Source organism: Taeniopygia guttata, chromosome 1A (genome assembly GCF_048771995.1).
Source record: "Taeniopygia guttata chromosome 1A, bTaeGut7.mat, whole genome shotgun sequence".
Classification (NCBI taxonomy): domain Eukaryota; kingdom Metazoa; phylum Chordata; class Aves; order Passeriformes; family Estrildidae; genus Taeniopygia; species Taeniopygia guttata.
Genome location: NC_133025.1, coordinates 62710703 through 62737384, shown reverse-complemented (window position 1 = coordinate 62737384; position 26682 = coordinate 62710703). Strand labels below are relative to the sequence as shown.

At 40.9% G+C, this 26682-nt stretch overlaps 1 protein-coding gene and 1 long non-coding RNA gene across 5 annotated transcripts; one reads left to right on the top strand and one right to left on the bottom strand.

The window, feature by feature from the left end:
• Window positions 1–1373: 1373 nt before the first annotated feature.
• On the bottom strand, window positions 1374–8764 carry LOC115493437 (uncharacterized). Of its 4 annotated transcripts, none has more exons than XR_012053655.1 (6): window positions 8649–8764; window positions 8008–8132; window positions 4914–4961; window positions 4688–4812; window positions 3085–4001; window positions 1374–2456 (listed from the first exon to the last, which is right to left on the bottom strand). It is a non-coding gene; the product is annotated as an uncharacterized lncRNA (long non-coding RNA). The 4 variants fall into 4 exon arrangements; XR_012053653.1 differs by having other exon boundaries at window positions 8592–8726; XR_012053654.1 differs by having other exon boundaries at window positions 8519–8706.
• LOC100231669 (1-acylglycerol-3-phosphate O-acyltransferase Pnpla3) lies at window positions 8742–25255 on the top strand. The gene is made up of 9 exons (XM_002188599.7): window positions 8742–9147; window positions 13648–13880; window positions 14244–14309; window positions 16866–17075; window positions 18144–18204; window positions 20223–20441; window positions 20766–20898; window positions 22081–22197; window positions 23050–25255. Exons 1-9 carry the CDS (start codon window positions 8757–8759, stop codon window positions 23339–23341), a joined length of 1722 nt encoding a protein of 573 aa, XP_002188635.5. The 5' UTR covers window positions 8742–8756; the 3' UTR covers window positions 23342–25255.
• Window positions 25256–26682: the final 1427 nt, after the last annotated feature.

The window sequence follows — 26682 nt, the reverse complement described above, 5'->3', positions numbered from 1 at the left end:
AGATCCCTCTGCAGAACCCTCATATCCTCCTTAAACTTGTCAGGACTCCTGGTTAAGTGGGGAATTGAGCAGGTTTCTGCTGTACTGATCATTTGCCTACTAAAAAATTGGATCATTTCTACATGAAAATGCAACCAATGAATCTAGGTGAAGGTTAGACCAACCAAAGGAGTTGGGTATTGTTGCCCTTACCATTTCATCAGCTCTCTTGAAACACTTGATCCCTTGGCATAAAGTTTACCTAGTGTTAAAGCTGTGTTTAGTTTTCCTGTGCAACATTTGGGAAGAATGGTGAATTCTTCAAAATGGCATTCACAGCAGCCAGGGCCTTGCACAGGTAGGTGCCTAACATAATTCACAGGAAGATGAGGAGAACAGATGTTTACTTTGACCCAAGGAGAGATGCACAGCTTGTATGTCTTCCTCACTGGACTTAAATAACGTCCTTCCTCTACAAAGAAAGAGAAAAAGCTCTCTATTCCTCTTAAGGCAGAGCTACAGGACAAAGAGCCTTCCCCAAATCCTCCTTCTTGTGCTATAATTTAATGATTAAAACAGGTCCAGACTGAGAAAGGTCACTTAGGACAACTCTTGGCACACAGCGGTGAAACTGTACCCAGCTCTAATGACTTTAGCCACTCTCCTCAAGCTGTATTCTGGAATAGCTGCTTCAAACCTCCAGTTCCACAAACAGGAACTCAGGAGACTTTTAGGGAAAAGGCAAGCTGCCTAAAGCATCTCTTTCTTTCCTCACAAATTTTTGGAAGCCTGGTGGCTACAGAATGAATTTGGTGTAACGGGCCACAATGGGCAGTGGCAGGTTGTCCAAGACTTTCACAACACAATTAATTTTCACTCAGTGAAACTTAACCTTTCACTAAGTCCCTCAAACCTGCAGTACAGCTGAGTGAAAGGTCCCCAAGTGCTGGGCAGCATGCAGGGACATCACCCCTGCTGAGGCTGCCTCCCCTCCTACCTCAGGTCCCCTCTGCTTCGTTCCAGGGAATGACTTTCCCCAGGTCACCTGGCTTACATAAGCCGTAAGGAAGCTTTTCCATGCTGAGGCTACGTGTGGTTTGCTGTTCAGCAGCTTTAAGTAGGCAAACACAGAGGGAAACAGAGGGGAAAAAAAGTTATTTCCTGCCACTGCAGTTCCTCCACCTAGTTCACTCTGCACTGATGCTCATATGAGCACAGCCAAGGATGGCAGAGGGCTGGCACTCACTGCCTAGGTTGCTATTTGTCTTGGTTTGGAAAGACAGGTGTCTGCTAAGGAAGGCAGGAACCTCCCCTGAAATAGAAAAAAAAAAATGTAAACCCCCTCCCTCTGAATTGTTATAAATTTGAAATTAAGGGGGACCCTCGGGCAAAAATATGGGAGAAGGAATAACAGTTCTTTATTAGGGAAGAAAACAAAAAGATAAAATAAACAATGCAGTGAAACAAAACATCACTGACAGAGTCAGAAATACAACCTGACACCCTGCTGGACAGGATGTTGGCAGGAGTCCCATTGCAATTGTGGCTGCAGCCCTCCTGCAGTGCCAGGTGTGGTTCTGTTGGAGCAGCGATCCTGTAGGAAAGGGTGCAGTCTTCCTCTGAAGAGGCAGCTGTTCCTCTGGGAAATCCAGCGCAGAAAAAGCCGTGCTGGTTCCAGAAACTCAAGATTATATCCAGGTAGGAATGCTTGGCTCCTCCCTCTGGACACAGCATCTCACAATGGGATGCTGTAACTTTTTTATCAGTCATGCAGTGACATTCAATAGCCAATTATCAGCAGAGTCTCCCCTGAGAGAGGCTTGCTTGTAGAAGAGGTAAAGAAAACTGCCCAATTAACAGAAGACAACTGCCATACAGATGGCAAGTAGCATACATCTTGCCTTTCAATCTGGAACACTATTGTTGCCCAAAAGCTCACTACAATTTTTTGCTTTTCAAGGCAAACTGCATGAAGTCCTTTGGGCAACTTTTTTGGCACTTGTGAAGTCCCTGTCCCCTTTGTGCTGGCGTCATGTAGTTCTGTCAACCAGCCTGTGGTTTGGTTTAGCCATCTGCAAGGTGCAACTTTCTTTATACAACTTCCTTCCCTTCTCCAACTGGAAGGAAAAACACACCTAGGAATTTCAAATCCCTGGTATTTACGAATCAAGAGAACTAGGACTGCTCTACCAAAGGTCTATATTTATGCACAGCCCATATGTTTACATCCCACCCACACACTCTGTTGACAACATCTGCACCTATGTTGAGCTCCATAATCTCCTCTCCAGAATTTCTTAATGCATTTTCAAATGTTAAGAAGGTGTTAATGCATGCTGAGCGTTTTACTGGTCTCTGTTTACACAATCAATCATTCCCTTTTATTACAAATGGTAGTTTCATACTTTTCTCATGAGGTTCCACCTCTCAGGGGTGCTGAATGAAGGACCAGCTGTTTCTCTGAAGAATGAGATTCCCTGCAAAGAGGTGAATATAAAATAAGCATGCACATTTCCTGGCTAGTGAATCACTGTGTGCAAGATAAGATTCAAATGCACCACAACTCTTGGGAAATATTCTGCCAGAGAAAATGTATATATCTATATCTAGAATAATTCTCTGAATATTACTGGTGTTAGAGTTGGGAAGACAAACACCTAGTCTTAAGGGCAATTACAGGTTTGAAGTCTTTTCTTAGGTCAAGGCCAAATGTAATTAATAATAAAGCTTGCATGTCAGCACTGGGCATAGTCATTGCTGTATCTCATTAGCAGGACGTATAAAGCTGCATGGGATCTTTTGCAAGAAAATATTGCAACATGCATTCCAGGCCACAAAGTTATGAAACAAAAATAAAGTGAAAATATATTTTAAAAAATGGGCCATGTTCCTGTGAAACAGTTTTTGGACCATGTTCATGTGAAATAGTTCTAGGCTATTTGTTCCATGCAAAAGTGAAATTATGAAGAGTAAAGGCAATGGCTTTTGATATCAGACCTGAGAAGCAAATTTTAACTCACAGGAATTTTCTGTTTGTCTCTGAGAAGAAAAAAACACACCTGACACCAAGGAATTCAATATATGAAAATTCTTTGCTTCTCCTACCTGATCCAGCTACACTGGTTTCCAGCCACCTTCGGATAGGAAAATGTGCTGAGTGCTGGAGGCTTTTTCCAATAAATCGACAAAGCAAGCCTCTGGTGCCAGCAGTCAGTCACTGTTGTCAGTCCTTTAGCACGAGGTGGAAGCTCTTGATGATCAGTGAGAGTGTTACGTGCACTGCAATTCAGCAGAGCCAGTGATGCCCCTTGTATGGTGCTCTTCTCTGCCTGCTGTCACAGCCTGTTCTTGAGAGACACCAGTTTGCAAACAAGCTGGCCAAAAGCAAATGTGCTCTCTATGGGTTTTTTTACACATCCTTTGGGTTATCTTTTCAAAATTTGTTTTATCGCGTTTCTCCCTCCCACATCACCCAGAGGAAGAAAGGGCTGGCAGAAGAATTTGCATTTAGGCAGCCAGAATTTTTAGGGCATGGGATGCACCTAGGTCTGAGAACCTCCCCTATATTTTAAGGTTCAGCAACAGTCACAAAATGGTTTGCACAAGTGAACTACAAGCCAGGTAGTAGCACACTAAGTACTAAAGACCAAGCAACCAGAGGAAGTACTTCCAATACAGCTTCTAAAATTAAGATCTCTGTTCTGTAAGAGCACACAGCTTGAAACAGGACCTGAGAAGAGATTTTTTCTAAAGACCTACAACCTCCATGCTTCAGCCACAGAGAGCACAGGGCTCTGTCTCTACAGAATGACTTAGTGTTGGATTCTAGCAAAAGGTACGTGAAATGGATGCTTGATTTTTGATTTTCTTTTCCTTTGCAAAAAATCATGGCAGAAACCTCTGGAAAACACCAGCCGTTGATTTATCTATCTGGTTTTAGGTTTTGCATTGCCATTTTCATGCAGATCTTCACAGCTGATTTCCCTTTGCCCAGACTGGAGTCTGTTAGTCCACAGTCACAACTGCAAGTGAGAGAAAAGATGTCTTAGCTTAGTTCAAAGAGTTATGCTGTGAAGTTTGGAATCCACACTAGAACAGCTCAAACTGTTATCATCTACTGTATCAGACATGTATAAACCAATCTTTGAGCTCATATTCTCAAGTTTCTTCAGCTTTACTGTACACAAAAATAATGACTTAGAAACGTCACCAGAAACTTAACCTGAACTCCCAAATCCATACTCAAATGTTAAAAGATCAGGCCCAAGGGAAAAACAGGTCAGCAGCTTTCACTCAAACAACCTCTGGCCAAAGTAACCTAAGAGTAGTGAACCTGAGACCTCTGCAAGCTTAATGGGGCATAAGACATGCAAAGAGAAAGAAATCCCCACCAAGTGCCTGAGTCTTTGCTGGTCCATATGGTTTGAGCAGAGCTGGAAGCCAGTCATGGAACAGGAATGATGCTTGTTCCAAGTGTAGTTTCTCTGTGAGGTTTACAATAGAGTGCAGTGAGGGGGTTTCAGTTGATGTTGCAAAGGGACTAAAAGCCATTGAAACTTATCTTGGCAGGATGATTTCAATGTCCTTTCTTTGTCCCTGCTCCCCAGTGTACAGCCCTGCCAGTGGTGAGTGTGCACATGGGGCCTTGGCACCAGGGGTGTAATGAATTCCTCGTCCAGGTTATGGTCTGCATTTGTCCTCAGCTTACCTCCCTCTGTAACTCAACACTTCTCCATTCCTGTCCTGTGGTTCCTCATGCATTTTAAAGAGGCAAAGCTGTTAAAAAGTCTCCAGGCCACTTATCCAGTAGAATTTCTCTTCTTTTATCCAGCCCTGGTAGGATGATCCCATAAAAGGAGTAGAATTAATATTTGTTATTGATTGTAATTTCTGTGACAAATTAGCATCTTCAGAGGAACATAAACAGCAGTTACCTGAATAACAAAGACAGCAGAGCTCATGTTCTTTCTCCCCTTCATGCACTGAAACAAGAGGAGTAAACTTGCAGCATCCCACATAAGAGAACTCAAAGAGAGTGTAAAGCAATCCCTTGGTTTTGCTTTTTGGGTTCTTTTAAGCAGAGGAAAGCAAGACTTTCTGTCATGAGCCAAGGCTGCATTACTCACCAAAGGCACCTAAACTTTGCCAACAAATGCTTTGTGTTTCTACAGAAAATTTTCAGAGCAAAATTTCTGTGTTAGGCAGAGATGAGGCTTGGATATTTTTAGATTAGGTAGGTGATTACTTGACAAGGTCACTTGACAAGGACACACACACACATGACAGACTGCACTGGCAAGTGTCCTGGGCTCCAGAAATTCTAGCAGGTACATTGTTATCCTTCTGGAGAAGTTCTAGGCTGTAGATCTGGCTTAGCTCTCAGTAAGTCAGACTTCCCCTCCAACTTTGAAACTAGACTTGTTGAGTGATACTGGGCCCTTTCCACCTCCCCCATGAAAAAGGCTATTGTGATACATCAATCTCTTTTAAAATGCTTTAACAACAAATCCCTGAAAGTAAAAAAAAATTAAAAAAAAAAAAAAAAGGAAAACATTTGCTGTTTCCAAGCAGGGCTTAGCAGTAACTTCTTGAAACTCTTTCTCTGTCCAATGATAGAAATTGTTGTCAGATTTACACAGCTGGCCAAGATCTCAGACCTGATTCTTTGTCACCTGCCCAGTACTGCTTGTCACTTCCTGCTAATGCTCCATCTTGTGTGATTCCTTTTCCCATAAATTATGTGCCTTCAGCTACCTGCAGGTACTTAAATGGTACTTTTTTCCTAAGGAGGTAAAGGCACCTTACAAGTGCACTATGAGTTTCTCTATTTTTGCATGAAAGGTTTTATTTAGTTCACATCTTAGGAAAATGGCATGCCTATATTATAATTAACATAGCTGCTAAATGGAAAGGATGAAGGGTGGTTAAATGACAAACAGAAGGTGTGTCTGTTGAGTTTATGTGCAAGACATTTGGTTGGGTCAGCGTCAGCTTACAGAAGTTTGAAAGCTGCATGCAAGTTTCCTAGTAAATCATAACCCCACTGAAATACATTTGATTTTCTTCATGAGGCCTTTCAGACCTTACTTCATATTCCTGGAATTATGGGAAAATTATTATGGCCTTGATTGAAAAGATTTAAGATGTGTATGCAACACAGATTGCAGCATATAGTACATGGAGTGATACTTGATAAAAACATGACACTTGTCAACAATATTTTATATAAGCTATGAACTTGATCAAAATCTTGGCATAAATTTCAAAACTGCATCTTGTACAATTGCAGTAGGGTTGGTAGTGCTTGTGACAAGGTTGTATCACCTTTCTTGGATGGGATCAATCCTGTCATTATGCACCTTAAAGTTTTTTGTTGGTTGCCATTTTTCTTACAAGAGATGTTCTTTGTTAAGCTAGAGAAGACGTAGTGGAGAAATTGCACTATCTGTTAGAAGCAGCCCAAGATACAGATAGTGAAAAAGGCTGGGCTTATGTGGGACACCAGTGTTAGAAATGAATTTGGCATTGTGTACAGGGGGAATTGCAATACATTTAAAAACACTGATGTGAATTGAGATAGGGAAGGACCTGGATTTACCAGTTCATCACAGCACAAGTAATCAGAATCCATGATTCAGCTGCCCTAGCAAGGACTGTGCAGAGCTCTAGAGAAGTCCCATCAGAAGGACCAGTTGCTTTACTGGTTGGGGTGCATTTGCAGCGCCTGTGTCATGAGAGGAAGCCAGAGGAGCTCAGCTCCCTGAGTGTCACAGAATGGGGGATAAAGGGAATAAAACTCAGCACCCTTTCCATTGTCAGTGTTATACAGGAGATACTAATGTCAAAGGACACAAAGCAGAGGAGCAGATGGTTATGAACTGGCCATTTTACAAGAGAAATAGGACTTCTGACTATTCAGGAAATGTGGTTCAGGAACAACCTTCTAGTGACAGTTTAGGGATTGAAAAAACATTTTCAAACAGTTGATGTCTACCAGCAAAACTGAGCTTAGCCCTGAAAAACCTATTGATGTGATAATGTTCTGAAAATCCCCTGCTTGCCTGCCATTTAATTGGCTCTGCCAGACTTCTGTAGATGTCCAGAAATGTCCCTCTCTGAACACCTTGGTGTCCATTTTCCAAAATATGGATTAAGAAATGGTACTCTTATGGTCTGAGTAGATAGCATGAGAGTACACATGAAGTGAATACAAAATACAGCACAGATGGGCCTTTCCTTCAGAAGAGCATGGAAAAGTTACAGGAGTCACAATCACATTTTTAATGAAAGAAGGCTCTTCTAGGAAGTGTGAAATGTGGTTTCATCTCTCTTTTCAGCTTCTTCCTTCCCTGTGAACTGAAAAGGGTTCAATTCATTTTCCTAAATAATGGGAAGCACCTTAAAGACAGGTAGGATTTGGATTAGGACACTCCCTGCTCTGCTCATTGAAATGGTGAATGGATGAAGGTGAATGGCCCAACAAGACAGAAGTGGCTAGAGAGGTAACTTAGAAGTGGGAAAACTAGAAATACGGCCCAATGCTTGTGGTACTCAATTAGAGGCAGAATTATGGCTTCAATTCCACTGAAAAATAGTTTGAATTCTGCTCTCTTCATGGCAGTGCTTTCTTTAAATTAAAGGTCTCACAACATAACCACTCCAAGGTGTTTTTGGAAAGCATGAACTCTTCTTGGACTCTTCTGAGATGTTATTACACCCCATTGTTATGATATAATGCTGCATGCTGGTAGCTAAAGAGGATTTCTGCAGTCCTGATTGAGCCAATTAAATCCTGGAGGATTTCAGAGGTTCTGTTCCTTGTTTTATTTTCATAGTCGAGCCCTGGGGATCTCCCTGCTGGGCAAGGTAATTGTTGTGAATTCCCTTCTGAGCTACTCAATCTCTACCAGCATTGCAGGGTGAGCCTAAGAAGAACTCAGGGACTTGTGGTGACAGAGTCGCATACAAACGCCAGTTCTTACAAATTATAGAGGAAACCTGCTACTTTTACAGGGAAATAAACCCTACCTGGATATGTTCAGATGCATTCAAGAGGACTTGAGCAGAAAATTATTTAGAGCATATCTCTGGCCTGCAATGCAGCACTACACAGACGTATCTGAGCTGTTGTTTAGGAAAATAGGCCTGCAGAGCTGAAAGCATGAGGTCTTCAGAGTCGTAAAGATTATGAGATCTCCAGAAGTCCACCAGTACCTGACACCCACTGTGCCTTACTGATCCCGGACCCACTGTGCCCTACTGATCCCGGATCCACTGTGCCCTACTGATCCCAGACCCACTGTGCCCCACTGATCCCGGACCCACTGTGCCCCACTGATCCCGGACCCACTCTGCTTCACTGATCCCAGACCCACTGTGCCCTACTGATCCCGGACCCACTGTGCCCTACTGATCCCGGACCCACTGTGCCCTACTGATCCCGGACCCACTGTGCCCTACTGATCCCAGACCCACTGTGCCTTACTGATCCCAGACCCACTGTGCCTTACTGATCCCAGACCCACTGTGTCCCACCGACCCCGAAGCCCACCGCGCCCCTCTGGACCGCTTCGCTCGGGGCGGGAACTGGCAGACAGGCGGGGCTGGGGTACCGGTGGAGGCTGCCCGAGGCAGGGGGTCCGGGGGGTCCGGGGAGACCGACAGCTCACCGGGAACCGAGGGGAGCGAGCGACGCGGGGCCGGGGGCGCGCGTCTCACCCTCGGGAGCGCGCCCTGCCAAGGGCGGGGGCGCGGGCGGGGGGCGGGGCCTGATTTGCATGTGCCCTCTGGTTGGCTGGGGGCGCCTTGTACCACCGTGCGGCGGCGCGGGATTGGCTGCGGCGCGGCCGGCGGCGGGGGCGCGGCCGCCGTGTAACGTGAGGGGCGGCCGCCCCGAGCGCGCTCAGTCGCCGGGCAGCGGCCGCCGCCACCGGAGCGTCCCCGGCCCCGCCGGCCCCAGCGCGTTCGTCCCGCCGGCCACCATGCTGGACCGCGAGGGCGGCTGGAGCGTGTCCTTCGCCGGCTGCGGCTTCCTGGGCGTCTACCACATCGGCGCCGCCACCTGCCTGCAGGAGCGCGCCCCGCACGTCATCCGCGACGCGCGGCACATCTACGGCGCCTCCGCCGGGGCGCTCGCCGGTGCCGTCCTGGTCGGGGGCGGCTCTCTGGGTCAGCGGCGGGGCCGGGGGGAGCGGGGCGGGCAAGGGGCAGGTGCAGCGGGCAGGGCCGGCTCCGAGTTTCTGCTTCTCGTCAGCCCTAAAACGTGTTCCCGTGGGTGGGATGAAATCCCGGCGGGGTCCGAGGCTCGGGGAATGGTGTTGGCGGTGCCCGATGCCATTCGCACGCTTGCGCGGCCGGGGGGTCGGAGTTCCGTGCGTGTCCATCGCTGCGGGGCTGCTGTCACCGCCGCTGGCCAAAGTCCGGGATTTTCCTGGGACAGCGGGGGGCAGCCGAGCCCTGACACCCTCCAGGGCAAGTCGGCCAGCCCTGTATGGGCTGTAAATGTGTTTGCGCTCCCTCGGCAAATAGAGCATCTCCCCGCACGTGAAGTGCCGGTGGCTTTATCTTGCTTCCTCCAAAGCTGCTCCTTTCTGGGGTAAGGCTAAGAGAGTTAAGGTCAGGGTTTAGGTTAGCTTTAACGCGCTTTTCCTCTCTAATCTGGGCACGGTGAGTGTTGTAAAGGTCGCTTAGGTGTATGGTTAGAAACAGTAGATTGATTAAAATTTTCGTTTAAATAATAGAGGTTATCTTGTGTTGTTTTTCTGCCGTTTTATGTTGTTTTGATAACTAAAGATGTTAGTTTGAAACGAATGTAGTGCTATTTTCCACCAGTAAGAAAAATGCACCTTACTTTTACCTACTTAGGGCTCATGGATATACATTTTTCTAATGAATGAAACTTGATAAAAGCTATCAAAATATCAAGGTGCTTAGGATAGCAGCAGGATTGCAGTTAAAAAAAAAAACAACTATATGAAATATCTGAAAATCTGATAATGGTTTTCTTTCTAAAGTAAAGAAATCCACTGAGTAACACCTGTCTAGTTCATGGCTCCACACTGATTGTTTTTGCTAGCAGCACCCTTGAGTGGTTTACAACTAGAGGATTTTATAAATTCAGATTTCGTCTTGGAAGAGAAAGAAAACTTTGAGTACCTCTTTTGAATTTGGAGAGGTTTGTGGGTTTTGCTATTAAATTTCTGAGGAAAAAATCCACTGACAAAAACAAGCAGAAGTTCTCTGTAAGTACAGGACAGCAATGCTTGTCCCTGCTGCTTTAGCCACTGAGCTCTAGCATATAAGCTTAGTTTCTTCAAAGCTTTAGCTGTAAACTTGTGCTGCTTAATTTTGCTGTAATGTCTGAGCATGATACACTTGAGTTACTATGATCCTGCTATCAGCTTTTAAACCATATTTTTCTCCAATAGCCAGTATTTTTAGAACATATCCAGTTTTAGGTCTTAAGTCATTGTAAATGATTTGAGAAGGAAGCTGTCAAATAAATGAAACACTCTAAAGCCCAGAAAATATATATTGTTTATTTGGCAACATGAGTTAATAACAGCTTTTAAATTTAGGTTTAGCACTTTAATAATTAAGAGTTGTAGATTTCAAACTATTACCTCTCCCAATTATTACCAATCTCATATGCTGATTGAGATTTTTGATTTTCTCTAACTAATGGAACATGTGCGTGGTCACTGTCCAAGGTAGCACATTCCATGGGCAAGTGTGTTTCTACTGGAAAAAAAAATTAAAATAAAGGCATCCCTTGAAAGACAGTTCAAAACCACGCACATTCTAAAGTCTGTGAATTGCTGTAAATTGGCAGAGCTAATAGGGTATTCCCATGCTAATTCTCTGAGTTTCTAGCTGCCATTTCTGTAAGCTTGTGTGAAAGCAGAGGATGGTAAATAAGCTGTAAAGAAACACTGTTTTACAGTGATTATAAGATACCTCTAGTGAGTTTGTATCTTATTTCTGTCTTACTCTGATAGACTTTAATGTGCAGTGTTTGTAGTTCCTGCAGCTGGAGGTGTTAGCAAATCCCATGTTTTTAATCACAGTTGAATTTTCCTGTGGGTAGACAGAACCCAGCTCTTTCCAGAGGCAAGAGGAAGGATGAGAGGCAGCAGGCACAAGCTGGAACCTGGTAAATTCACATGAGGTGTAAGGAAAAGACAGTTGTTATGAGACTGGTAAAATAATAGAACAACTTCCCAGAGAGGTTGTGGGGTCTCCACACTTGGAGATGTTTGGGGCTTGGCAGGACCCAGGCCTGAGCTGCTGTGTGTGCTGGTGCACACAAAACAGGGTGTGCAAATCTGTGAGCAGGGGCTGTGGCTAGAATTGAAGAGCATATTTCGTTTCTTACAGCCTTGTAGCCAGCTGTTTCAAGGGAAGGGTTTTCTCTTTGACTCAGATTACCTGCTGTACAGGTGGGGAGTATGTGGAACTTCAAATGTAGGTAAATATTAGCCATTAGCCATTAATTAGCCATTATTAGCCATTAAATGGGGAAGAAGAGCATAGTTTTATAGACTGACAAAGAGGTTTCATTAAATCTGGGGGAGGTCGGGAAGCTTAGCCATGAGTGTTGTTTTGAGGATGAAGTGCACTCCAGGCTATTCCAAACTGGAATGTTAAACTTGCAGTCCTTGGATGACCTGGAAATCTGGTATTTTGGTGGTGCTGTGATCATCCATTTCAGTGGGACACTTAAAGAGAGCAGGTTTAGTGCAGGCTGCAAAGGTAATGTCAGGTTTTACTCTGTGGGATAAACTTCTCAGGTTTTACTCTGTGAAGCAAATGACTCATTAACAAACAATTAAAAATAGGAATGCAGAACTGTAACAAGAAACAGTTCACATTTATTAGGAATATTAATTTCTTTAGCTCTCCTGTGTTTCAAAAATAAAACAGATGGACCAAGACCTGCCTAAAATCCCAGTTTGACTTGAGCTCTAGCCCTTCGTCTCTTTTTGAAAAGTTCTGTTTTGGAATACACCAGTCTAAGAGGTAACTATTTTAGTCCTGTTGGAAAGGAAGGGAGAAGGAAAAGAAGTTGGACTACTTTGAAGTCTGTTGAATTAATAGCAAAAAGCTTTATAAATTTTCAGTGTTTTAAGATCATGTACTCTTAGATAGAATTTCTCCTTTTTTTTTTTTATTGATTTGGAGCCCTTCTGGGGTTTAAAATAGGTTACAATAAACAAAATATGTCCATTTTTTTTTTTCCCCTATGAACTACTTTGAGCATGGAAATTCTTGTATGTGGAGACAATGAGTAACTGCTAAATCAACTTGCATGCATTTGTATTTGCATTTGCTGTTGGTTTGTATTTTAGACAAAGTAAGTGGCTTGCTTGGTGCATAAGCTTTCAAAACTGTATTTATTTTGGAAAAGGTAAATATTGTATATGCTCCAATACTGCTCTTCCTGGCCAGAGTTCTGGTAGGTCAGTACCTCAGACTTCTGCAACACAGCTATTTTTAGAAAGTTTAGAAGGTAGAGCATTTCTAAATAAAAAAAAGGGAGTTGGTAACCAATATCTGGATGCAGGGAAAATTACAAGTGCTAGAACTACCTGATTCTGCTTTTGGCGGTAACTTCGTCTCTTGTCAGAATTTTATTTGTGTGTAAAATGTGTTTTACTAAGATAAACATATATTTGAGCATGAACAGTGAGCTGTGTCTAAATTGTTTTCTGTCTTCTGGGGTGGGGTTAGTGTCAGGCTACTGGTGTCAGTGGATTTGTGGCCCAAGATTTCCCTCTGTGAGGATGGAATGAAACAATTGAAGTGGTAAAAACAAAATGTGTCTGATACTTCAGATTTTGTAGAGATGCTCTTTTGGACATAGACTCTTAGCTGAGAATGATAAATGTTTAGTTATTGCTATTTGAAGGGGGAATAACATTGTAGAAATGTAATATTTTTGGAAACTAATCTGAGCTCAAAGGCTTAAGCAGAGTTTAAGTTGCTAGTGCAGTGCTCACGTATAACCTGATAAATTGAATTATATCTGTTCTAGTAAGTTCTGAAAATATTTTTGGAAGACCTTGTAGCCCATCACTCAGGTTGATAAGGTGTTACTTTGACTTTCCCCCCTCTCTCCTCTACCAAACTGACAAGCAATTTCCTCAAAGTATGCCCTGGAGAAATGTGACATTCTAAGTTCAAACAAACAATTGCAGGTGAATGAGCTACTCTTTCTTCTGTGACTAAATGTTGAAAGGATTTTAGTGTTCTTCGGGAGAAGTCCCGTCTTCTGTAGTGGTTTGAAGTTCCCAAACACAGATTTATTGGAGAAAAGGTTATTACGTGTCTGTTAATGTAAAAGTGCACCTACCTGGCATTGCTACCAGATCACACTTCATGCTCCCTTTAGTGTGTTTATGTATCAATGAGAAGAAATGGTGCCCTGAAAACTTAAGTTTGGTTCATTTTTTAAAGGGATTTTTTTTTGTCTTTCAGGAAACTCCTGAACTCCTTAAACATGTAGGACAGTTACTTAAAAAAAAAAAAAAACAAAAAAAAAAAAAACCCCAAAAGCTCTTGTATTTTCATTCTAGCACTAAGAGAGATAATTTGGAGCTCTAGATAAGCTTTATTAATCCAAGTGTGGGTTGTGTTTCTGCTGTTAAATGCAATGTATTTTCTTTCCAGCTCAGGCCTGTGCAGACGTCCTGGAATTAGCCAAAGAAGCTAGAAAGCGAAATCTGGGCCCTCTTCATCCTTCCTTTAATGTGATCAAGATAATAAGAGATGGGCTGATGAGAAATCTTCCAGAAAACACACACCAGTTGTCATCAGGCAGACTGTGTATTTCACTAACCAGAGTATCAGATGGCAAGAATACCTTGATATCTAATTTTAACTCTAAAGAAGAAGTTATACAGGTATGGGGTTTTTTTGGCAACTTTTAGAAACTTTTGTAATCCTAGGTCACTTTAACACTACCTGTTGGGTTTCTGCTTTAAGCATTTCAGGTACTGTCACTCTGAAAATGTTTTAATGAGGAATTCAAGCTTTTTTACACCAGATTCACTGTTTTTCCCAGTCAATGTGTCTGTGAACTGTTTTAGGGCAGAGGTGCAAGGGATCAGTCATAAAAAGGGATAAATAGGGATAAATGCCTTAAAAGTGTAGTGGATCTAATGAAACTATAGCCTTAGTGAATAAGAATTATTTTATAAAGATACATGTTTATATCAGTAATGGAACAGTTAACATTTAATTTTTATGGTCTCATTTTCTTACAGGCTTTAATCTGTAGTTCATTTGTCCCTATTTATTGTGGCCTCATTCCACCATCATTTAGAGGTGTGGTAAGTCTCTATTGTTAAGATCTAAAAACAGTTCTAGATATTCCGAAAATATTAAGAATACTTGTGAGGTATTTTGTTATCCTATTGTAAAGTAATTAACTTCATAATAGCTTCTAGTACTGTAGCTGTAACAACTTTCCAAAAAACCAGAAACACAGAGTGTGTGAAAGATATGTGTATTTTAACACACGCATATTATCTCTCTGTCCTCCTCTGTCCCCTAAAATTCATTAATGAAAGAAAAAGATACTATAAGATAACAATTATGTAACCTATGGATAAACATTTATTGAAGGAAGTGATGCTCTTTAACCTGCACAAATTTACAGGAAGAGTCACCTATAATTGGTAAAAAAAGCCCTTGTAATATCGTTTAGTGTATATCTTCATGTTCTGCCTGTAGGGGGATCTGCCTTTCAACTGGATTAAAGATCTGTGTTCAGTTAAGTGCAAATAAAGCTTTTTAATGCCTTCTGGCATTTATATTCAGTGTAACAAAGCTTACTTTTTAGAGGTAAAATATCAGCATATTGGTATATTGTATTGCTTCCCAGGAACTGCTGGTTACAAAGCCTCTTAATACTTCATGGCTGCACTGAGCTCCCTAAAATACCCTGTTTAAGAGACAAAACCTGCAGGAAAGTTGGCATGGCTTGTTGTAGGTGTTATAATTACAGGTCTGGAAGCAGATCTGCATTTCAAATCAAGGCAGTGACATTGGTGGCTTTTTGTTACCCTGTTCTATTTACTTGCATTTGCTTTCCCTCCAACTCTGGTGCTCCTTGCACAAGAAGAAGGGAAGAAAGAAACAAAACTTTAAATGCCTTTGATTACATGCTGTTCTCAAGGCCATTTGCAAGTGTTAAAAGGTGATGTGAATAGATGTGAAATATTTTGGTTGGTTGGGTTTTTTTTTCCTTCATGATGAAATTTAAGCAAAAATAATTAGAACTGCATAGGGATTTTCTTTATCTGTGCTTCAAAAGCTTTTATGTCTCCTTAAACTCTTCCAGATTAAAGGTGTTATGAAAACAGGACGTTGGATTGAATCCAAGGTTTAGGTGGATCCAGGCTAATCTGGTTGTTCAGTTCTTGTCACCAGACAACAATGTTATTTTAAAGGGCTTAGTTCAGAGTACAAAAACATACAAGTAACGCTTTATTTGGCCATATTTTGAGGAAAGGAAGGAATAATTATATTATTTTAATCTTTGCAATTATTTTGGGATGATCCTAATGCTTAGGAGGCATTTTTGGATGTGACTTGGTAAGAATACCGCAGCTACATATGCTTGGGATGACTCATATAGGCTTAAGCACAAGAAGAATGTCAAAAATGTAAACTTTGGGGCAAACTGTTTACTGTTTGGCATACCTGACAATATACTGTAAAACAAAGGCTTAAGGATAACATTTAAGAGGTGCATCTAACTGCCAATTCAGAAGCTTTTGGGTATTGTTTTTCGTTTTACTCTTTTCAAACACAGCAGTGGTTTTAGATTTAAAAAATTACTTGGAAGAACAGCTGAGCAGATACTCCAAATCATGAAAATCATTTCGATCAGTAGAACTGTGACTCACATATGTACTTCCACCTTTTAATAATTTCATGAGAAGGGTCGTCCTTTGCCAGACCTGTTATTTTTTTATTTATGTCACAAAGGACTTAGAGATTTCACTTGTACTTTAGTGATTGCATTACACACCTAAAGTTTGGCAGGAGCTGGGTTCAGATAGTATCCTGGGAAGCTGACAGGCCATGAGCTGCCCTCTTCCTAATTCCTATTGTGCTTCTCAGAATGGTCAGGGCCTGAGTAGCAGGGCAGCTGAAACTGATAATCTGTGTTTCTGCTGCTCAAATCACTGCTCTGTTACATTTATGTTTGACAAGGACCTACAGTTCAGGTTTGCTGCCCTTTTAGGAAGGAGCAAAATGCAGCCTTTGAACCAGCAAAGCTGGTGGTGTGGGAACAAAGCAGTTGCCTGTAGTTACCCCAAAACACAGAGCACTTTGGGGCTTGGATCTTAAAATGTCTGAGGTGGTGATGCACTAAAACTCCAGAAATGGATGATACAGTGTGAAGGAGACAAAAGCATAACCTGGAACTTGCACACAAAGCACGGTAGATGTCTGTGACTCAGCAAAGTTTCTGAAGCACTGTCCATTTTTACTCGCACTTTCTTTATGTCCAAATCTTTTCTGATGTTTTTCTATCAAATTCTAATTATGAAGAGTACTTTTAAGTTAGAATGGTTTAGTGTCTTGAAACTTGAAGTTTGAAGCGTGGAGCTGCTTTTCTCTGCTCATTGTGTGGGATTATCATCTTTAAAAAAGATACAGAAAGATCCTACATGGAATATGCTTGTGCTGCCTATGGAGGTATAGGTAGGAATGTTTACTGGCTTTAGAGAACAGATCATGCCACTCAAAATATTTATCTTGGGAGCACCAGGCTTAAGCTGCAGCCTTAAGTGCTGTTCCATTCTTGTGTGGGGGACTCTGCTGGTCAGGCACTGTCAGCCCTTGAGATGTGCTGTTTCTGTTCCTTTTTGTAGCGCTACGTGGACGGAGGCATCAGTGACAACTTGCCTCACTATGGGTGTAAGAACACCATCACAGTGTCCCCTTTTGCTGGGGAATGTGACATCTGTCCCAAGGGCAAGTCAGCCAACTTCCATGAAATGAACGTGACCAACACCAGCATTCAGTTCAGCCTGGGCAACCTTTATCGCTTAACTCAGGCGCTCTTCCCACCTGAACCCAAGGTCAGCCCCTGCCTTCCTTTGCTTCATCTCTCCTCATGAAAGCTTCTGCAGAAAGTTGCAGTGTCTTAGCATTTCATACATTCACACAAACCTCTCTGGTGATGTGTCTTGTTTCTATTTTTTCATGTTTTGTCTATGTCCTCCTTGGTTTTAGCCTCTCTTGGGCTAAAAATGCATATCCTGCTTCTGGCTTTCAGTATTTATTTGGGAATTGTCACAGGGTTCTATCATAAAATCAACACTGGAAAATTGACAACTGTCAGTTTGTAGTCCTTTCATGTTTACCTGCTAAGAAATAAGAGGAAGTTCTAAAGTTTCATGGTTTTGTAAAGGTCTTAATTAATATTTGGCACAGGCAAGTTGCCTTTAAACTTTGCTCATTGCTGTTAACTGCAGATCTGAAGAGGGAAATGCTCTTGAACTGCTGTTGTGAAAATTGAAAAAATAAAACCAAACCCTTTCAGCTGGCTTGGGATATAGTACAGCAAAGAAGCAATTTTTCTGACTGCTGCAGATATGCTTTAACTGAGGGCTTTTTGACCTTTTTGACCGTTTCAAGACAAATTCTAAAATCTAATTATGCAGGCTTTATTTTTTTTTTTTTTACTAGTACCCTTGTGTGGGTGAGCTGGTATTGCATCTGGTAAAAAATCTTTTCATAGCCAAGATAAGTCTGAGCCTGAGCATCAGAATTGCACAGGTGATTTTTCAAAGCTTTGGGAAGTGAGAAGCACTGGGAGGGAAGGAGGGGAATTACCACACTCCAAACACTGTTTCATTGCTGCTAGCAGCTTCTGAAGAGCTAATTAAGGAAACAAGAGGAGAGGGAAGTCTTCCAAATTATTTGAATGCCATCATTCTGTGTGTCTTCAACAGCTGAAAGATAAGTTAATGTACATGATCACATATGCATCATCACAGTAGCCATATTAACCTGAATTTGCTGTATTCCAGCAATTGCTAAGGTGGCTTTTTTCTTAAAATAGTGGAAGGTGGATGGAAGTGGCTTTTCTTTCTGGAAACTGTTGATCTGAAGTTGAAACTCGTTTTTAATTTGTATATTTGCAGGTACTCGGAGAGATCTGTGAGCAGGGATATTTGGATGCTCTTAAATTCTTGAAGGAGAATGGTATGTTATATTTTCAGATAATTATTGATAATATGGTCTTAATCTAAGTTTAAAAACCAAACAAAGAAACCCCAGATCAAAACAAACAAAAAGGGTGAGGGGGTTGTGTGTAGCTAAGAAGGGGGTTGGTCTTTGAGAATTTTGGAAGGATCATGATAGTTTAATTCTTGTAGAAGTGCAACATTTATAGTTCACCTGAGGTGAGCTGTGCCACGCAAAAATTGAACTTTTTGGAGTTTTGTCAAATCTGTGTGAAGTAAGTGTTAAGTGAAATTTCCAAAGAATTCCAGTTCCAGGCAAATCATATTATTACTTGGCTTTGTCTTAATTGTGCAGGATGGGCATAATAAGCTACTGCTTCCCAATCCTCTGAAACCTGTATTTTCTATTGCCTCCTCTCTGCTGTCATCCACATGATTTTCTGGTTGTCCAGAAGTGGGAGCTGGCTGACAGCAATAAAAACTCAGTCACAGACAAACCCTCTGTGTGAGAAAAGACTTTAGAAGATGACAGCTTATAATGGAGCAGTTGTTGACACCCAGATAGGTTTAGGAAGAAGAATTACGAGTTGTGCTACTCTACTCCTAGAATTCTAATAACATGTTTTATATTGATAAATGTTACTGCTCTGCAAGCTTTGAGACAAACAAGTTGAAAACAGTAACTTGATATTAGGATGAAGTTAACCATGTGTTAAATGTGCCTGGGTCCTGTAGTTTTTGGATTCAGAAGGACGTTGGTACTGAGTCAGATCACAGGAATGGGAATGGAATGGCACTTTTGCACCATTACAGAAAGTACCAGCTGCAGAATGTGAGCAGTCTTTGATATACTCTGCTGATTCCTGGTTGCTGAATATTCAAATTGTCCTGAAACCATTCTTCTCACTGAAGAACCTCACAGTTCTGCTTAAGAGCTTGATTTTCTATAGTGTTATTATTATATATTACTATTATTTAATGAGAAAGTCTTGCTTTGTAGCTTTTACCTTGTGATTAAAAGCACAAACTCTACAAAGAGCCTCTGGTTTGTGGTTGTCTGTGCTGAGCTTGGTTCTGCTGCTGTCCTGCACCCACAGGTTCCCTGTGTGCAAGTTCCCATCTGGCACTAATATCTGACATTCCTTGCAGTTCTTCCTCAGTCTCTCTGTCCCACGTCCCCTCTGTATTGCAGTATTTGTCCTCCTTTTCCCACTGCTAATACTGTGATCAGCTTTGTTTTTATTCTGTCACAGGGTTGTTTTTCATCAAACTTAATCAATGATAATTAAAACCCTTCCAAGGTCATTCATTGTGCATCACCTTTCTTATTAAGTTATTTCAACTGTAGGAATTAATTCACCCCCTGTATGCAGGTATAAATTCTAGTCGAATTTGGTAATCTTTTTTATAACGATTTTCTGGAAACCAAGTGTAAGTTATTGTGTTTTTCTCTTTGTACTCATGATCTAGTGCTTGTTTCTAAGGTAGTTATCAGTGCTATTTCTTAATTGGCACCAGTTTTGCAATGCAACCCACGTTTATTTAGATCTGTACTTTGGATATAACTAAAAAAAAAAATGTAACCTAGTTTCTTTCCTTTTCAACCCTGTTGTAGCAATGCCTCAAAGTACTCACGTGAGTACTTTGTCATATCCAATTTCCCAAATATCTGATTTGTTTTAGGTGTTTTCTTTCAAATACATATTAAATCAGCTTTTCTTCTCTCCTTTACTTCCTTTGCTTTCTTTCAGGAAAATAACTTTGGTAAACGACTATGTTTCCAGGGCAGTTTTCACTTACTTGTTCACTTTTTTATTTTGTTTGGAACCTGTTTTAAAGGAAGACCTAAACCTTCAGAAGAGCCATCAGTGTGATTAAATGTTTGTGGGATCCTGAGAGCCAGGTGCATTTGACATGGGGTAGATGATGGTGTTCCCTCAGGCCAGATCTTGGTTCAGACACACACACCTCAGGTGCTGTACAGGTACTCAGGAGACCTGTGGATCAAACCTAAGTGAAAGCTCTTGATTCTTTCAGGTATTCTGAATGACTCAATTTATCTCCACTTGTCCTTCACAAAAAGAAACCCTCATGAGGCTGCACAAGAATACTTTGACCATGGGAAGAGAAGAAAATTGACAGAAAACAACAGAGTAGAAACTTTGAAAATGACCAGCTTAAATGACCAGCTAAAGCCAAATCCATGGCCATTGGAGAAGAGCATATTTGAGAGTCTACCTCCCAGACTTCGTAAAGGTTTGTGCTTCAGGCTGTTTCCTGTAACTCTGAGTTGCAAACTTTGACTTTTTGTTAATGTTTTTACATTAGTTCTTAGATCCATTGCTTAGTAGTTCTGGAGAATGTGTTTTGTCCCTGTGGCATGAGTCTGTGTTCCCATATTTTAAAATATCATAGAGAAAATTTATGGTGAGAGTGCTCTGAGATGAATTCTTTCATTTTCTAACTGAGCTTTATTCAGTAACACTTGATAGTGTTGATTGGATATTACAAAACTCTGAGAAAATGATTGAAATTGCTTTCAGATAGTGTAACATCTTTTCCCTAATAATTATTCTTAAGCACTGCAGGAAGCTTGCAAAGAGCAGAATGGATTCTATGCTCAGTTCTCTAAACTCTTCCCCATGCGGGTGATATCCTACCTGCTGCTGCCATACACACTCCCAGTGGAGTCTGCTTACTCGGTTGCTTTACGGTAAGGAGCTTGTAAAGAATTCTTCTAGAATTATCATCATTTTGGAAATGCACTCATTGAGAGCTTATTCAGTGTTGGAGACATTCTGGGGCTCTATAATTCAAGTGGTAACTGTCAAAAGGCCCATTATTTCTACCTAGGTGATGCATCCTAAAGCCTATATAATCCAAAGCTAGATAAAGAAGCATATTAAGAAGATTCTTAAGACAGTCGTATTACTAATAGCTACCTTGTAATTGCTCAAATGAAGCACCCTTAGTTGTGCTTTCCAGGAGTACATTCTTCATTACTATATTGTGCAGGGGTATCTGAACTCTCTTCACAGCCTTCTTGTGTTTCTTCCCGAAGTCTGGAGTGAAATCCACTGTTTCCTCGCCCTATCAATTCTCCTACCAGTTTTGTTTATGTTGAGTGAAAGTTGTGCTCTCGAAGCAGGGCTTAATTTGCTAAGTTTTAATTCTTGTCAAGGTGAAGTTATGCTCAATGAATGCACCATGAATCCTAAGCTTTGTGCTTGCTTAAGGGAATTCCAGTCCTTGAGCAGCAGATGTCATGACTATCTTTAGAAAATCTTGAAAAATCAGTTCTGGTAATCAAATCATGTAGCACTCCAGTGAAGTATTTTGTTTTTGTGCCACTGAATGTTGTGGCACTTCTGTGCCATTTTTGGTGGATGGGGAGGGCAGCGAGTTTCTCCAGATGTCTTTATGGGGTTTTCCTCCTTGTCCCATTGTAGCTGACTCTTGTTAAGAGGTATCATAAGGAAAAAAGTACATTTGGTACATTGTTCTTGTTTTGCCTTCTCTTTGTTCTTCCATTGTGCTTTTCTTTTTTTCTTCCTTCCTCTTCCACCTTGCTTTAAACCAAGCAGAAAGTTCCTACCACACAGGTCTTGCAAGACAGAAATATTTTGCAGGATTCCTGTGCTGGTCACAGGGTGTGGAATGCACACACTAGTCAGCCACTCAGACTGGTGATTTGTGGTGCCCCTTTTCTTAGCTTGTAGCAAAGAGATGAGAGGGCTAGATGGGAATTCAGGGAGGTTGGGAAGAAATGGACACCTTGGTTAGAGAAGTTGGTTTGGGGAGAAAAAAGCTGCTTCGGATGTGGGACAGGCTGTGTAAAAACGTAACTCAGATGAAATCTCCTGCTTACAAAAGCTGTGTTTCGGTTTGCCTGCAGGTTGGTGAACTGGTTTCCCGACATGCCTGCTGACGTTCGATGGATGCAGGAGCAGCTTTTTCAGATTGCTGCCACAGTTTATGCCCAGGCTAAAAGCAAGCTGTTCTGTACAGCCAGGTAAAGTGCAGTGCTGCTGCATGCAAATGATGCAGTTTTAGAAATTCTCTCTTTTTGAAATCACGGAAAGCCTTTTCTTGAATAACATTAGTTGCCTTTTGAGGCCTCTCTCCGAGCAAAATTGTAGCTCTTGGTATATATTTGCTATTTGTCCTACTGTCCTCAGTTACTTGACAGCACATGTAATCTAGTGTATTTTCTTCCTTCTTAATGATACTTCTGATTCCTTTCCACAATAAATTTGGGGATTGCCACCTTCCTGCTTTTACCCTTATTTAACAGTGTCTCCTATTCCAGTCTTACCAATCCTGAGTCTCTTCATCTGAGACAGGCTTTGGGATAACACAGAATCACAAGTTTGTCCCAGAAATAACTTCTAAGAGGGATTCTTTGCTCATTGCATCACGATTAAACACAAACGCCTTTTTTCTTGTGGTGAAGCAGCTCAAGGAGTGTTGAAGTGTCTGTGTATGGCAAGTTGAGGTATTTTGGTTGTGGCATGTTGTTTTGTTGGGTTTTTGTTGTTTGGGGTTTTTTTTTTTCCCCAAAAGCACTGCAAGAGAGAAGAGAAAGCTTTTTTAAAAAATAGGGTGTTCTTGTATAAAACTTCAGTTTCCTGTTTCTTAAATTGGAACAGGCTAACCTGGTGATTAAGGTGTTGGTTTAGAAGGTAGACAAGTTCTGTTCCAGTTGTTCAGGTTGGTGATAACAAGCTGATTGTAAAGTGGAATGCAGAATGGTCTTTGGGAAGGTGAACAACTGTATTTGCTACTTGTAAACACGATAAAAATGTCATTGAAGCATTAATAATCTCTTTTTCCTTCCTTTTTTTTTTTTTTTTTTTTTTAACAGGAAAGACAACTATGGATCTCTAAGAAAATGTCAAACTGTCCCATCTACTGTGGAATTTCGTTCTTCATACTGCCACCTTAAAATGCCTCACTCTGCTGCACACATTGAGAGCTGGCTCTGGGAATCTTCATGCTTCATGCACTCAGCGATGAAAAATGCTCCTGCTGACATCCAGGAGCAGGCTGACCTAAAGTCCTATCCTAATTTCCTCCCAAATCCTGATGAGTCTGCGTTGGAAATGGATGTTGACACTTCCTCAGAGACAAGTTTCCAAACTGCTCCAGAGTATTAATAGGGAAGTAGATTCCACAGTTTCCGAAATTGAAATTTGGCAGAGAAAATTAAAACCTAGACAAGGGATCACTTTGTTTGTTGCCAATAAGTCTTGGGGAATTACTTGTTTACAGCTTCCTGACAAATCTGCCTTGGGACTTTTACTGTTTTAAGGATTATAAAAACAGTGGCTGCTATACTAAGTAACAGATTCTAGCTCTGTCGAAGCACCAGCTCAATCAACTGTAGTAAGACTTGTGGTTAAACAGTGTCTCTCTGGAAAGAAATATTTTTAAAAATTACTTGCAGAATAAAAATGTAAATTCTGTAAGCAGATTGTTAGACAAACAAGCATAGATAACAGAACATTTTTTAAAATGTAAGTCTTAACAATATTATGTGTTAGGATTACTTTGATAGCACTTAAATGAAATTGGATTTTTACTCCCTTAAGAGGAATACACAAGTGAGTTTCCTAGTAGCCTCCAGTGTCCATTTGCCTTATATTTAAACATACTGTTCTGTTTATGGAAAGTTGTCTGCACAAGGTACTGTAGGAACAGTATTATTCTAGGTTGTTGTATGTACTCTGCAGTTCCTGTTACCTTTCCTCTGTATCTCTTTCCCTCCTGAAATACTTCAGGTGAAAATGACATGAGAAATAGGGCACCTTCCCCTGAAGTGTAGACAAGTACAGTTTCAGTGGCTTCAGAAGACTTTTGTTTTTGGAACTTAACATAAAGGCTTAATACTTGATCAAGTATTGAAAAGTAGGTAAAATAGTGACTGTGACAAATTAGTAGCAAGCAGTGTGTGGAGAAGGCGTTAAGCTTTACAGAAGATGTTAAGAAAAATCAATGTATAGCAAGTGGTGAGTGATGTTTAGGTTGTCTCTCTAATTGTTGCCTGATCGTTTTGTATTTGTTCTCCAGTTTCAGAGACTTTTCTTTCCTTCTTTCACTTCCCTGTTGCTAAAGGAAGAAAAAGAAAGGTGTCTCTCCTGTCTCAGGGAGGTAGGATAACCCAAAGGAAGTTTCCCAAGATTGTCAGATGCAGCAAAAGTGTTAGGCTTGGTGGAAGTATCAATATTCAGGGAGCTCTGCAGAGGCCTCAAATAACAGGTAGAAAATTTAGCCAAATCATACCTCTATTGAGAGTTGTCAGCTTAAACCATTTCCACTACAAAGGTTCTGCATGATTTAACAAAGATAGGGCCCTAGTGGATGAGGGCATCTGCAAAGGAAAGTGATGTTAAGATTAACTACTGTTCTCTTGGCTTATCGGGTCTTGTACAATTTTTAAGAAGAAGGAAACAATAATGGCTTTAAATTGATTTGCACATTTGTGACCCTGGGAAGATTCTCATTCAAGAAAGGGAATTCAGTGCAACCCAGGGAAGAGCTGCTTGAGGGCCTCTTGTCCAGGGAGAGGGGTTGGATTGCGATGCTCAGGAGCTGGGATATGGGAATGTGAGCTTTGGGAAAAATGTAGCACTTGAATTGGGCCTGCCTTTCAAACAGTCTCTCAGTTGTGATTTCTCTAAGCTTGCAGTGCTGCATTTTACAATATTCAAATGGATTTCAGGTTGGGGAGGAAGTGCTGAGCTCTCTATTTCCGTACTCAACAAGGCTGGTGCTACTTTACTTCAACTCTTCTGTTCATTTCTTGGGTGTATATATCATCAGACTTGCAAAAAAAATATTCGAATTGTTACTCTAACTACAATTAAAATATACAATATCTATTTTAAATTGTCTTCCTTCAATAGTTTACCAGTTTCTTTTAGAATTAATTCAGGAATGCCAAATTTTGCTTCTGGTCTTTGTTGGAATACTTCTATTAACTACATTTAAATCAACTTTAACCACTTTTTCTGTTGGGCACAGCTCCCATTTTGTCTTTTTCTAAAATAAAACCACAATCTCTTCTGTTACCATGGTCTCTGAGCTTTCTTGAGTGTAATTCACCCCTCTGCAAGTTAAATCAGAATGTGTTGATGTCATTGATGGTTCTGGGGTGTTTTTTTAAGAGTACATACTACTCTGAAGTTTGAGAAATGCTTGTGCACACTGCAGCTGGACCTGAATGTCACCTCAGTTCAAAGTTTTGTGGGTTTTTTGTCCTTTTTTGGTTTCAATGGGAGTTTTTGTTTGTTTTCTGCAATCAGTTATTTTACTAATACCTTGTTGCCTTTAAACAGAAATGATTGAAAAAGAGATCAAGTTGAGTGTAAAGGGAGATAACAAAGGGTGCATTGTGTCTGAACTAAAACTAATTTAGCAGATAACTAAATATAAATAATATAATAATAACAACCTATTAAATAATTTGTTATATTAATAATAGATATGCTAAAATATTATATTTAATAGGTATTTAAAAACCAATATAAAACATATCAGTAAATATAACTAATATATAACTATATTATCTATAAATACCTAATATAGATATGAAGATGAAATACAGAAATACCCAGTGATAACGATTTAATGTAAAATAATAGTAATAATAATAATCACAGTACCAAGAATTGTAAGTAATTTACAACACAAGCTTTCAGTTTCAAGTGCCCAATCTGATTCCCTGGGTTTGGGGCGAATTCCCTGGGTTTGGGATGAAACGTGTGCATTTGGGGTGAATTTCCCTGTGTTTGGGGTGCATTCTCTCAGTTTGGGGTGAATTCCCTCGGTTTTGGCTGACACAAGTGGGCTTGGGGTGAAACAAATACGTGGGTTTGGGGTGAATTCCCCAATTTTGGGATGAATTCCCCGATTTTGGGATAAACCCCCTGTGTTTGGGATGAATCTGCTGGGTTTGGGATGAAGCACCTGTGTTTGGGGTGAATCCCCCGGGTTTGGGATTATGAAAAACGCCAATCGCTTGGTTTTTAAAATTTTAAAAGTTTAATAAGAATAAAACGGTTATAAAAATAATAATACAATTAGAGTAATAAAGTTTAGAGTTAGGACAATTACAAGACAATAAAAAGCAAAGAATTATGGCTGGCTGGATGCTCTTGGACACTAAGTCATGAAAAGCATGACTTGTGAACAAGGGAATAACCTTAAAAGCAATAGCTTGTTGCATATTCATATATCCTTCATGGTTATGTATACATTCTATTTAAAACAAGAAACTGTCTGTTGTATGTCAACTGTTTCCATTAATCCCCTGGCATCTTCGAGTCTGAGCAAGGCCTGAAGAAATTAGTTTCTTCTGATGAGAAAACCATAAATTCCTCTTCTCTTGGAAGATTTAGGTGTTCCTCGAAGCGAGTTATTCCTAAAAAAAACTTCCCCATATACATAGTGTCTATTTCAAAATTACGTTATAGCCTTAAACGACATTTAACATAAT